Raw genomic sequence first — 13,120 nt, 5'->3', positions numbered from 1 at the left:
GATTTTTAATAAAACAGTTTTCAATGTTTACATCATTATGCCTGAAGAACCACGTAATGTACTATTTTGTGTCCTTTCTTATGTGGCTTTTTGTTTGTCCCAAAGTATCTACTTGCCTGAATTTTTTGGTTTACCTAATTTGCTAGTTACATTGTATTTGTTTTTTCCCCAACGATTTCAACATGTCTATTCTTTTCAGTCTCCTTTTTTTCCCCTAGAGACTTCCCTCTTGGAGTCTTACATCTTCCTGTCCCAACCTTTGTTGTTCTCCTGGGTTGAATCCCACTGCTTCCTAGATTCCACTTCTTCTTTCTTGGATTACCTCTTGTTTTTCTGAAGCACAGCCTCCAAGTGACTGTCTAGATGAGGGCACATGTGGTAGGAGGATCAACTATTCTCCAAAGTGGTTTTAACCACACCCTGACTTCCATTCCTCTTGTTTTCAGCCCAGTATTATTTTCCTACCCTCACCTGTGCTTGAATTCCAACCCTCTTTTGGATTCTCTGGCTCTTTGTGGGTCTGTGCTCCCTCTGTGTACATTAGATCATGGCTTCCTGTCCCTCATAAAGCAGTTACCCCTCTTTCATCATTTCTCCAAAAGTCAGTTGAACCTTTACAAGATCCCTTTACTATCACTTTAATGGGATCTTGGGAGGAAAAGGAAATAAGCACATGTGGGCAATCTGTCATCTGTAATCAGCAGTCTGTGATTTCTCTTTAATCAGATACTGACCAAAGCATCAAAGTGAGGATAAGCCTAAAATCAGCTCTTGGAGATCAAGCAGTGAGTATTCTGGGCAGTGAATTCATTATTTTTGAGTGCACTGTCTTCACTTAAATAGGACACAATAAACCCATTTCAGTGTGATCTGAAAGAGGAGAGGCCATGTGGTTCTCTTCAAAACTGTAAGTCCCAGATTCTGGCATTGGCTGTGGGTTTTTAAAGCAACCCATTCCTTATTGGATAAGCTATTCCTACTTTTTATTACCTTGAAGGGGTTATGAACGTCAATGAGAAAACATCTGTATCAATCCTTAAATATCAAATACCAATCCTTTCAGTTGACTCTTGTCATCATTACTTTCATTCTAGAAAGAGAACATGGTTATATTTTGAAAGGTAGTTTGATTTTAGAAGAAGTAGTTAGTTTTTTTTTAGTTTGTTTGTTTTAGTCAATCACCTGTATCCTGGCTTTACTCAGAGTGTGGCCCATGGGCAGGCAGCATTTGAATCACCTGGAAGCTTCTTAAAAATGCATAATTTCAAGCCTAGCCCTGGACCACTTAATCAGAATCTGCATTTTAGCAAGTCTCCAGGTGATTTGTACATACAATCAAGACCAGGAAGCTCTAATTTAGAACACTGCTTCTCAAACTTGGTTGCACAGAGGAGTCACATGGGAAGTTTAAAAAATACTAATGCCTGGGTTATATACCTTCAGAGATTCTCATTTAATTGCTTTGGGTATGGAGTCAAGAGTTTGGCATCAAGAGTGTTTAAATTTCCCCAGGTGATTCTAGTCACAGCAAAGTTTGAAGAACCACTTATTTAGAGAGATGCATTTTGGGAGTAACAAAATATTTTGCAGGAAATTATATTATTTACACCTTTTTGTGAATTATTTACTTAGCCATTGCTCTCTCCTTAACACCTGTCTCAGGTGATCTAGTCTGAGGAAGTAATAGCTTTGATTGGGAAAGAGGAGAGGAAAGAGTAGTCTCAGGTCAATGGGGCTCAAAAGCCTGAGAGTGGGCATGGCACCCTGAAGGCTTTGCAGGGTTAGAAGTCAATCTGGGACTACTGGTCCAAGATGTAACAGCAAATTGTTGTCTGCATTGGATAGATCCAAAGATTGTGTTTCTACCCTCTTACCTTTCCTGAAAAATTAAACATTGTCCAAGATTCAACAATACTTTTAGTATAATTTTCATAGATAAGACATCAAAACATAAATAGGAGTAAAACAACAAACATTCAAGAAAGAAAAAATGAAAATGGAAGAGTATTGCTTTCCAATCTGTAAGAGTTCAACTTCTTATTTCTTGATCATTGGGTGATCGTGGGACTATTTCTGTCATATTTTTACTAGCTCTTCCTTGACTTAATAAATATTAGTCTTGGCAGATCAGGATCTTTTTCAATTATCTTTTTTCTTGACAGTTATACTCATTCTTTTTCCATGCAGTGAAGGTTGGTAAATAGTGTTCAGAGGGTTTGATGGTGTAATGTTCTGAGGCCAATTCACTGAGAAACAATCTGTTTTGATGAAACGAGATCATATATTTAGTGCATCTGTACATCAGGGTTAGAATATGTGCTCAGTTCAAGCTATTTCTAGTGAAGTCCAATTGGATCTATGGCATTATTCTGAGAACTCAGCCTTTAAAATCTTTTATATTTTATATTTATAGAAATAGTAGCCAGACTGTTATTAGTAATAATATTAATATTATTGTTAAAGGAACCCCCCAAACCTGGATGAAACCAAGCTGAAATGAATGTAACAATTCTTTTATGAAATATAATTTTTAAAGGGAAAGGAGAAGCATAAAACTAGTGCCATTTATTGATTCCTACTGCCAGCTACTGGAGGAAAGAGTGAATGCTTTCAAGTCTTTAAAAGCTAGCCAAACATAAGCTATTTGTTTAGCACTGGAAAACAAGCACAAACAGATTAGCTTGCTGTTTACAAAGAGTTATTTTTTATTTGAACTTTAAGTTTTTCTTTTACACTTATAGATAAGTACATTTCAGAGGACTTACCATAAAAATAGTAAAAACTGAGTTTGTCCACAATGTACAGACATTTTACTACAAACCCCACAACTTTTGTTGGACTCCTGTCTGTAAACTTACACTCAGGGTGTTAATTTCAGTTTACACCAGACTAAAGTAAAAGGACTCATTAACCCAATGTTTCCTAAAGCATGGTTGCCTGACCAGCAGTATTAACACCACCTGGGAGTTTGTTAGAGTTATAAATTCTTGGCTTTCGTCTCAGGCTTCCTGAATCAGATGCTCTAGGGGTGGACCCAGCACTCAATGTTTTAACTAATCCTTCAGGTGATATGGATGCACACTCCCATTGAAGGTCACTGACTTAATGAATAGCAAGCATCTCTGGAATATTAAGAATCATTCTTGAAGATATCAGATTATAAATGTGTCTTAGGAGTCCAGCTGAGCGGCCTTTCTTCTGAATTCACAGTATAAATGGAACGACAATGAAATGTACCTGTTCCGGTCATCTGTTGCATATGCCATGAGAGAATATTTTTTAAAAGTCAAAAATCAGATGATTCCTTTTGGGTGAGTTTATTTGCTGGGTTCTCAAGTTACTCCAACCAGGATTTCTCTAACTCTTGAGTCTGAGGAGATACTCTACCTAAACTTTTCTTCAACTGAAATTGATAAAAATCTCCTAGTAACTTATTCTTCTTTGGTGTCTTGGAATTTGGGTGACTCCATAGAGGCTGATTGTGGCTTATTTGACTTGCAGATTGTGAGAGTATTGTTCTTACTAAACAGCTGTCACTCTCTTCTCAGAATGCTCTCATACATCCACAGCACTGAAAGAAAAAACAACAGAACTCCCTGCCTTCATTGACCTTATAATCTTGTATGTATGCTGTGTGTGTGTCTGTGTAATATGTAAGTGAAATATAGTATAATTACAAGGCACTAAGTGCTAGGGAGAAAAATATAAGAAAAAGGGTCTGGGGAGGGCTGGTGTGTGTGTGTGTGTGTGTGTGTGTGTGTATGTGTTTGTGTATGTGTTGGGCAGGGGGGAGTTCAATTTTAACCAAAATGGTCAGAAAAGTCATCACTAATATTTGAGCAAGTATATGAAGCAGGAGAGAGAGAGACAGAGAGTGAGCCAGCAATGCAGACAATGGGGAAAGTGTCTCAGCTGGGGAAACAGCAGGTACAGACCCTGAGGAAGGATTATCCTCAGCCTGTTGAAGGAACAGCAAGGAGGCCAGCGTGTCTAGAGCAGATTAGAAGATAAGTGGAGATGTGGCCAGGATGATGTTAGTGCATCGGGGCAGGAGGGAAAGACGAAAGGTCATGTGGGTCCTGAAGGCCATTCTAAGGACTTTGGCTTTTATTCTGAGTTAGATGGGCAGTCACTCAAGGACTATGAGCCACGGGATCTATCTTATTTCGTGCTAGGACCACTTGACAGCTATGAGAGCAGTCTCGTCACATCATGTGGTAGACCCCGCTCATTACCTTCATCCACGGGTGCAACATGATGTTTTCTGCTGGGTAGGACCAAGCTGTGGGTTTAAGTCTCTGTGTGGTCCTGAGCCATCTCTGCCCATCACATTGTTTGCCACAATCCTGGGCCACCAATTATCATTCGTTGATTCTCCTGCTGTTTTCAGTTTGAAATCTTTCTATCATTGAAAAAGTTGTGGGTTTTATATGAAGGCAGAACAAATAGTGTGAAGACTTGATATCACGGTTTTTATGTAGTTGATTTCATGTGCTTTGGGCAGCATTAATTTTTTTTTTTGACAATTCCATCCTCCCATTGTTTGTCCTCCGCCATGCCTCTCTACCCTGTGATCCTCTCTCTAATCTCCTTTTCACCAGCAGGGAAGGTTTTCATTCTCTTTGTTGTGTTTCCTGTGCCACAAGTGAAGATGTTTGTTTTGTTTCTCTACAGGGAGGAGGATGTGCGAGTGGCTGATTTGAAACCAAGAATCTCCTTTAATTTCTTTGTCACTGCGCCTCAAAATGTGTCTGACATCATTCCTAGAATTGAAGTTGAAAAGGCCATCAGGTGATATTTTACTTTCATCTAGTGATGAGGGGGTTACCAAATATAACAATAGCCAGCATTTTGTGTGTTTTTTCCTGTGTGCCAAGCATTGTTCTGAGTCACTTACATGTGTTACCACATGCTACAAACTCCATGTAATTTCAGAAGGATCCTGCAGCAAAAGGGTAATCTTGATTTGAGTTCCCCCAGATGTAGGCCCTTACAGAATGGAAGGAAGACTATAGATTACATGTTATCAAGCAAGTTACCACTATGGGCAACTAGATTTCAGTCGTGCTAGGAAATCTGGAGAGACTATGTAGAATGTGCACCTGAATTGTCCCATCAGAGGATTGAAGGAGCTGGGGTATTTATTTACCAGTTTCTATCAGTCATTAGCTGATAACTGCTTCCAGGTGGCATTAGTTCCCCAGCATTTCAGCCCTGCAGGTAGGGCAGATCTTGCGTTCCGAGAATGCTCTCAGGCAAAGGGAAGCAGGTGCTGGCTGAAGAAGGTCTGGCTAGAACTTATGGAAAATAGTAAGTACAGAAGCGATATGGACAGGTATTGCCATCATTTGTTCTAGGGACTTTGATGTAGGATTTGTTTAATTGCCTAAAGCCTGAAACAAGGTAGGCAATCACAGGATTCCTTAGATATTGCTTGGCCTCTATGCTAGGTGAGGGACTTGCAATGAATGTTTAGAAGAAACAGTTTGTCCAATTTGCCTCAATTGTTTCCCACAACAGACAGCAGGAGTAAAGAATGGACCAACGTTGTAGTTTTCCTGTCATCATAAAAAGGCTTAATATACCTACTGCTTCTGGGCAACTCACTAGGTGGCCCTCTCGAGCTGCATCAGAGTCCTGTTTATCTTTGGAGCAGATCTAAGACCTGCTGGGCAGGGTGTGCCTGTAAAATCTGGCTTGGTTGGGGTGGATGACCCAGCTGTGCTAGAGACTCACTTACTGCCTCCAGAAAACTTAAGGCTTAGGGAAAACTTCTAGCTGAGATCTTTATGAAAATGCTCAGCCTTCCTGGATAACCAGCTGCAAACTACAGGGGACCTCAAATTCTGTTTCCAGGATAACCCTTTTCAGGCTGAGGTTGCCAGGGGTTATCTGACTAATTCTGCGTTGACTTCTCTCCCTCTCTGGTGGACTCTGACCTTCTGACCTGGGCTGTATCCAAGGGTAGGAAGATGACATGCCAGACACTTTGGTCTTTGATCCAGAATGTTCTCCATATCACTGTTTTTTTTTTTTTAAACAATCTTTGTCCTTTTGCCTCCATAAAAGTCAGCCATTTCCATCCCACTGCTGAAGAAATTGGCAAAGGTCCCTTTCTTATGTCTCTCCAGTGCTACCTTTGAATGCCAACACCTTTTATTTGGAAAATAGTATGATAGAGACTTGATTCACTTGTATAATAGAAGAGGTGTATCTAATGATCCGTTCCCATTATTTGATATAAAGTTATTGTAGATATACTCTGACAAAAGGAAAATTCTTGCCAAAAATGCTAACTCTGCTCTTAAACACAGTAGTCACAAATGAATAAATGCCAACCAAAATTTCCAGTGAAGCAATTGATAAACCTAATGTAGGTTGCAAGGCATGAAAGATGCATACTTGTCAAAAATTTTTATCTTTAATTGGATCTTATTTGCTTTGCTCTCATTATGATTTTATGTGTATATTCTTATGATAAGCTCTGTTAAAACCTTTCAGGACCAATGATATAAAGAGTAAATAACTACACACAATTTTATGTTGTCTAAGTGGCCCGTTTGCTGTGTTTTGCTTTTGCAAATAGTATGTCCCGGAGCCGAATCAATGATGCTTTCGGTCTGAATGACAACAGCCTGGAGTTTCTGGGGATACAACCAACACTTGAACCTCCTTACCAGCCCCCCATTACCATATGGCTGATTGTTTTTGGAGTCGTGATGGGAATGGTAGTGGTTGGCATTGTCATCTTGATCATCACTGGGATCAGAGATCGAAAGAAGTAAGTGGCCTTTCCTAGACTATCCATAAACAGAAAGATTTAGAGAAGAGTGACTGGAAAATTTTCAGTAAGTGGTAGATTGTATAGGCCAATCACTTAGCTGGACAATTTTGCACCTAAAAACTCTGATGAATTTCCTAGCAATTTACTAGATGTCATCAGCAGTTCACCTTCCTAGCAAGCCCACACAGTAAGTATCTGGTCTGGGATTTATTAGCTTGCCCTAGTACACTCCATCCCAGCCACAGTGTCATTTCCCTCCTACAAAGAGGCACTGCAAACTCAGCAGCTATGGGTGGGCTCAGGGAATTGTTCTCACTGCTGAATCCTTTTCAGTCTAAAAGTGACCCTGGAGACTGGATTGCTCATGGGTTTGAACTGTGAAATTGTTCAAGAATGGGCTCTGAGATTTCTTTCAAACTGCTCCTCTCGGTTTTTTTTTTTTTTTTTTTTGAGACAGGGTCTTGCTCTGTCACCCAGGCTGGAGTGCAGTGGTGCAATCATAGTTCACTGCAGTCTTGATCTCCCAGGCTCAAGTGATTGTCCCATCTCAGTGTCCTGAGTAGCTGGGACTACAGGGGTATGCCACTACATGCAGCTAATTTTTGTATTTTTTGTGGAGACAGGGTTTCGTCATGTTGCCCAGGCTGTTCTTGAACTCCTGAGCTCAAGCAATCTGCCTGCCTCGGCCTCCCAGTGCTGGGAAAGGCATGAGCCACCGTGGCCTGCCCAAACTGCTACTCTTTACTCACCTTTATTTCTCATGGGGTAGCTCAGACTCTGTATCATTTGCTTAGTTCATGGTCAGGCACGCTCCAATTTCTTCTTGAACTGAAGATCAAAGTTCATTGAGGATTTAAATTATTAGAGACCCGATTTTTAGTTTTCTTTGCTATTAGCTATTTCACTTCTGACCTTTAGAAATTGACTCTTGCTGGGCTTATGAAATGAAGGTTAATATTTTATAGCACCTAACAAAACTCTATGTATACCTCAGGTTATTTAAACATATTCTTGATTGAATCTTGATATGTGCTAGTCTGTTTTGTTCAATTTTCTTCACTATAAAGATTTTCAGTTCCCCAAAATAGCTTCAATTGCTATTGTAGAAAGTACAGCAATGAACATGCATGTGCATGTGTCTTTATAATAGAACAATTTATAATCCTTTGGGTATATACCCAGTAATGGGATTGCTGCATCAAATGGAATTTCTATTTCTAGATCCTTGAGGAATCGCCACACTGTCTTCCACAATGGTTGAACTAGTTTACACTCCCACCAACAGTGTAAAAGTGTTTCTATTTCTCCACATCCTCTCCAGTATCTGTTGTTTCCAGACTTTTTAATGATCGCCATTCTAACTGGCATGAGGTGGTATCTCAGTGTGGTTTTGATTTGCATTTCTCTAATAATCACTGACAATGAGCATTTTTTCATATATTTTTTGGCCTCATATATGTCTTCTTTTGAAAAGTGTCTGTTCATATCCTTCTCCCACTTTTTGGATGGGTTTTTTTTTTTCTTGTAAATCTGTTTTAGTTCTTTGTAGATTCTGGATATTAGCCCTTTGTCAGATGAGTAGATTGCAAAATTTTTTTCCCATTCTGTTGGTTGCCGGTTCACTCTAATGATTGTTTCTTTTGCTGTACAGAAGCTCTGGAGTTTAATTAGATCCCATTTGTCTATTTTGGCTTTGTTGCCATTGCTTTTGGTGTTTTAGCCATAAAGTCCTTGCCTATGCCTATGTCCTGAATGGTTTTGCCTAGGTTTTCTTCTAGGGTTCTTATGGTGTTAGGTCTTATGTTTAAATCTTTATTCCATCTGAAGTTAATTTTAGTGTAAGGTGTCAGGAAGAGATCCAGTTTCTGCTTTCTGCACATGGCTAGCCAGTTTTCCCAACACCATTTATTAAACAGGGAATCCTTTCCCCATTGCTTGTTTTTGTCAGGTTTGTCAAAGATTGGATGGTTGTAGATGTGTGGCATTGCCTCCAGGGCCTCTGTTCTGTTCCATTGGTCTATAGCTCTCTTTTGGTACCAATACCATGCTGTTTTGATTACTGTAGCCTTATAGTATAGTTTGAAATCAGGTAGCGTGATACGTCTGGCTTTGTTCTTTTTGCTTAGGATTGTCTTGGCTATGTGGACTCTCTTTTGGTTCCATATGAAGTTTAAGGTGGTTTTTTTCAAGTTCTGTGAAGAAGGTCATTGGCAGCTTGATGGAGATAGCATTGAATCTATAAATTACTGTGGGCCGTATGGCCATTTTCATGATATTGATTCTTCCTAACCATGAGCATGGAATGTTTCTCTGTCTGTTTGTATCCTCTCTTATTTTCTTGAGCAGTGGTTTGTAGTTCTCCTTGAAGATGTCCTTAAATTTTTATTTATATAGATGTGAGCCACCACACCCAGTTCACTTGACGTGTTTTAAAGATCATTACACATTAGTTGCACAAAGAACTTTTCCTTTTTTCTGGAAATATAATTTCCCACTTCACAGATGGATTGTAATTTTGTTAACCAGACATCTATTGATGAACTTTTTCTTTTCTTTTCTTTTTTTTTTTTTTTTTTGAGACAGAGTCTTACTCTGTTGCCCAGGCTGGAGTGCAGTGGCATGATCTTGGCTCACTGCATCCGCTGCCTCCTGGGTTCAAGCAATTCTCCTGCCTCAGCCTCCCGCATAGCTGGGATTACAGGCACCTGTCACTGCGCCCAGCTAATTTCTGTATTTTTGGTAGAGATGGGGTTTCACCATCTTGTCCAGGCTGATCTTGAACTCCTGATCTCGTGATCCACCCACATTGGCCTCCTAAAGTGCTGGGATGACAGGCATGAGCCACCGTCCCTGGCCTGGTGAACTTTTATATTTCCAATATTTGTGTTTATTAAAAAATTGTGATGGCTTAATATAGTTAATTTCCTGTGAGTGCCAATATATCTATAAGGTGAATCTTAGCAGTGGGTAAGCTGGATCAAAGCATATGTGTAATGGCTAATTTTGATAAATATTGCCAAATTGCCCTCAATAGTGGCTATACCAGTTTATACTCACATCAACAACTTATGAAACTTCCTGTTCCCCCTCTCCAGCCTCCTTAACACAGACTGCCCTCAAACCCTCTGACGTTCATCAACACAATTGATTTTAACGTCACTATATTAAGGTGACCTTGCTCTATTTAACAGGAAAAATGAAGCAAGAAGTGAAGAAAATCCTTATGCCTCCATTGATTTTGGTAAAGGAGAAGATAATCCAGGATTCCAAAACAGTGAAGAAGTTCAGACCTCCTTTTAGAAAAATTGATGTTTTTCTTCTTGAGGTGATTTTGTTGTGTGTAAGTGTTAATTTCACGGTATAGAAAATATGAGATGATAAAGATGTCATTAAATGTCAAAACTATGACTCTGTTCAGAAAAAAATTGTCCAAAGACAACACAGCCAAGTACAGAGCATCTTCATAGACATGGCTTTCAGTATGCATTTCTGTCTCTGGATTTGACTTCTCTTTTGTTTCCTAATAAGGATTTTATATTAAAATATAATAGGGAAGGTGTGTGTTCGGTCTCACAGGCTGTTCAGGGATAATCTAAATTTAAATGTCTGTTGAATTTCTGAAGTTGAAAACAAGGATCTATCATGTGAGCAAGTGTTGGGCCTTGTATGGAATAGGGATGGATCATTTGTAAGGACAGTGCCTTGGAACTGGTACGGCTGCAAGGATTAAGAATAGCATGAAGTAGTTCACTTTCATTTAATCCATTGTGAAGGATGACATGCTGTCTTCACATTAACTTAATCTAAGTACTATGGTGATTTGCCTACAGTGATATTTGGAATGGATCATGTTTTCTTCAGGGTGACAGGTCTAAAGAAGAGAGAAGAATCCAGGGAACAGGTAGAGGACATTGCTTTTGCACTTCCAAGCTGCTTGATGAACATCTCTCTGACAACATGAAACTAGCACCAGGGGCCTCCATGAACTCCTGGAGCAAGTCTGATAGAAACTCATTTCCACTGTTTCCTAACCGTGGAGTAAATGGAAATTCTAACTGTGGGTTCACCCTCTGAAGTGGGTACCCAGTCTCTTAAATCTTGTATTTGCCCACAGTGTTTCAGTAGTGCTAAGCATAAAGCAGACTCAATAAATACTAGATTTATATACTCCTTATGCTTACTTATGTTCTGGGGCTTCTTCACATTTTGTCTGCTTTTCACTTCTATGAACAAAGCTATCATCGGAGTGTCTGGGCCTTCTGGCCGTCCAAATGTCTCGGGATATATTGCAAATTCTCAAATTGCTTTATTGTAAAAAGCAATTGTAAAATTAGTCCCAATAAGTTGTGTACAGTGTATATACCATCACGTTAGGAGCCAAACCTGATGCTTTTTCTTTTATATTTCTCACAGTCCCTACCCCAGTGTGAGCACATTTTCTACATACCTAAAGATTGATTAAAACTACGTTAAATAGATTAACATATTCAAACTCTACCCATCAACTCATTCCATGTGGTGACTAGCATAATGTTAGAATGACTTTGTACTTAATAAATTCTATATGGTAATGGTGGATCAATTAGCCAGGTCAGGAGAGCATGACTTTCATAATCTATAAAATGGCCTCAAAATAAGGGTCATTTGAGGATCTTTGATGTCTTAATTATCTGATACCCAGATAGCAGAGATAGGGTTATTTTATGAGATCCAATCAACATTTTGCATCGCTGTCTGCATCATCTTGCCATTCATTGGGCCCACAGCTTGGGGCAGCATACAATATAATTTACTCCTTGGCTAAGCAACCATTTTATAGACAGTTTTTTCTTTGATCTTGCCTATGTCCCATCTTCTCTAAGATACTGAAAATCTTCTGTCAAGCTCCTGGTATCTAAACATCCTTTGCAGTGGCCGCATGGTCTTCATGAAGTTCTCAGTCCTTGTCTTGGTTCAACACAGTGCAAGAGTAGTTTCTACAGGAACCAATTTCATCATCTAACGCCTTCAAATGAGCCTCCCCAGACATGGAAAAAAGGGCCCATGTGCATGTGACATAGTGTCCAACTGTAACACAGAAAGAAAAACCTGCTTATTTTTGGAGTTTTCTCCAGAACAGTCCTCACTGTACCTACCAGGTAAAGCTTGTAGTTCTTCTCCTGTGTAGCAGCATCTTCTAAAAGGTTGGAGATTCTACAAAGAGGGATCTGTACCTGGGCCTAGGATAGAAGTTGGCAAACAATGGCTCATTGGCCAAATCCTGCCCACCACCATCTTTTTTTTTTTTTAAGATGGAGTCATCCTCTGTCTTGAGATGGAGTCTTGCTCTGTCACCCAGGCTGGAGTGCAGTGGCACGATCTCGGCTCACTGCAACCTCCACCTCCTGGGTTCAAGTGATTCTCCTGCCTCAGCTTCCTGAGTAGCTGGGACTATAGGTCTGCACCACTATGCCTTGCTAATTTTTTATATTTTTTAGTAGAGATGGGATTTCACCATGTTAGCCAGGCTAGTCTGAAACTCCTTACCTCGGGTGATCCGCCCATCTCAGCCTCCCAAAGTGCTGGGACTGCAGGCACAATTCACTGCGCTTGGCCACCCCACCACCTGTTTTTGTCTAGCCTGTGAACTAAGAATGATTTTTACATTTTTAATTAGAAGTAGGAAAGATTTCATGATAAATGAAAATGATATGAAATTCAAATTTCAGTGCCCATAAATAAGGTTTTATTGGAACCCAGCCACACCCATTCATTTTCATATTGTCTAGGGCTGCTTTCATGCTACACAGCAGAGCTGAGTAGTTGAAGTAGAGACAGCATGGCCCATAAAGCCCTTTACTGCCAAACCCTGGACTATAAGGAAGCAAGGATTCAATGAAATTGCAAATGCGAAAAGGCCATTGTGGAGCTCAGCCAGAGAAACATAGTGATCAGGCCAAAAAGGGCAGGTGCTAGCTTCCTCTTCTGTAGTGTGTCTCTCAATGAACTATTCTTCCTCATTTGAAATCCTCCTCGGTACACATTTAGATAAAGATGGGGCCTTAGATCCAATCTCTCTTCCTCATAAACCCACTCCCAAGATAGAGTAAAAAACTGAGACACTCAACTTGCTAAATCTACTGTGTTGGTATCTTAATGAACTCAGGTAGATCTGAGGTGAATTTGGCCAGACCCTCTTGACATTGTTTGGCTTCTGGCAGGTCGGAAAATACTCAGCAAGACTGCAGAGCATTTGTTGGATTTTACCTAGCAAGTTATTTATCTGAACTTGTTCTGCAGCCTTCCCTTTGGGAAAGTTTCTTACCACATTGTCTGCCTCTTTCATCACTGCCAAAA

General features: G+C 39.9%; 1 protein-coding gene across 2 annotated transcripts in view; it reads left to right on the top strand.

Moving 5' to 3' along the window:
* ACE2 (angiotensin converting enzyme 2) overlaps nt 1–10,954 on the top strand; it is a 45,397-nt gene extending 34,443 nt beyond the window's left edge. The window contains exons 14-19 of one of the 2 annotated variants that reach the window (XM_008988993.5): nt 727–785; nt 3,211–3,311; nt 4,675–4,791; nt 6,587–6,781; nt 9,976–10,124; nt 10,646–10,954. In XM_008988993.5, the coding sequence (XP_008987241.1) occupies nt 727–785; nt 3,211–3,311; nt 4,675–4,791; nt 6,587–6,781; nt 9,976–10,084 (581 nt within the window). In that variant the 3' untranslated portion in view covers nt 10,085–10,124; nt 10,646–10,954. Of the gene's footprint in view, nt 1–726; nt 786–3,210; nt 3,312–4,674; nt 4,792–6,586; nt 6,782–9,975 lie in introns of both variants that reach the window. The other variant, XM_078363570.1, reaches the window with a different exon arrangement.
* The last annotated feature ends 2,166 nt before the right edge of the window (nt 10,955–13,120 follow it).

Source organism: Callithrix jacchus, chromosome X (genome assembly GCF_049354715.1).
Source record: "Callithrix jacchus isolate 240 chromosome X, calJac240_pri, whole genome shotgun sequence".
Lineage (NCBI taxonomy): Eukaryota > Metazoa > Chordata > Mammalia > Primates > Cebidae > Callithrix > Callithrix jacchus.
Note: the sequence above shows the minus strand (reverse complement) of the source record. Positions and strands in the feature narration are given on the sequence as shown.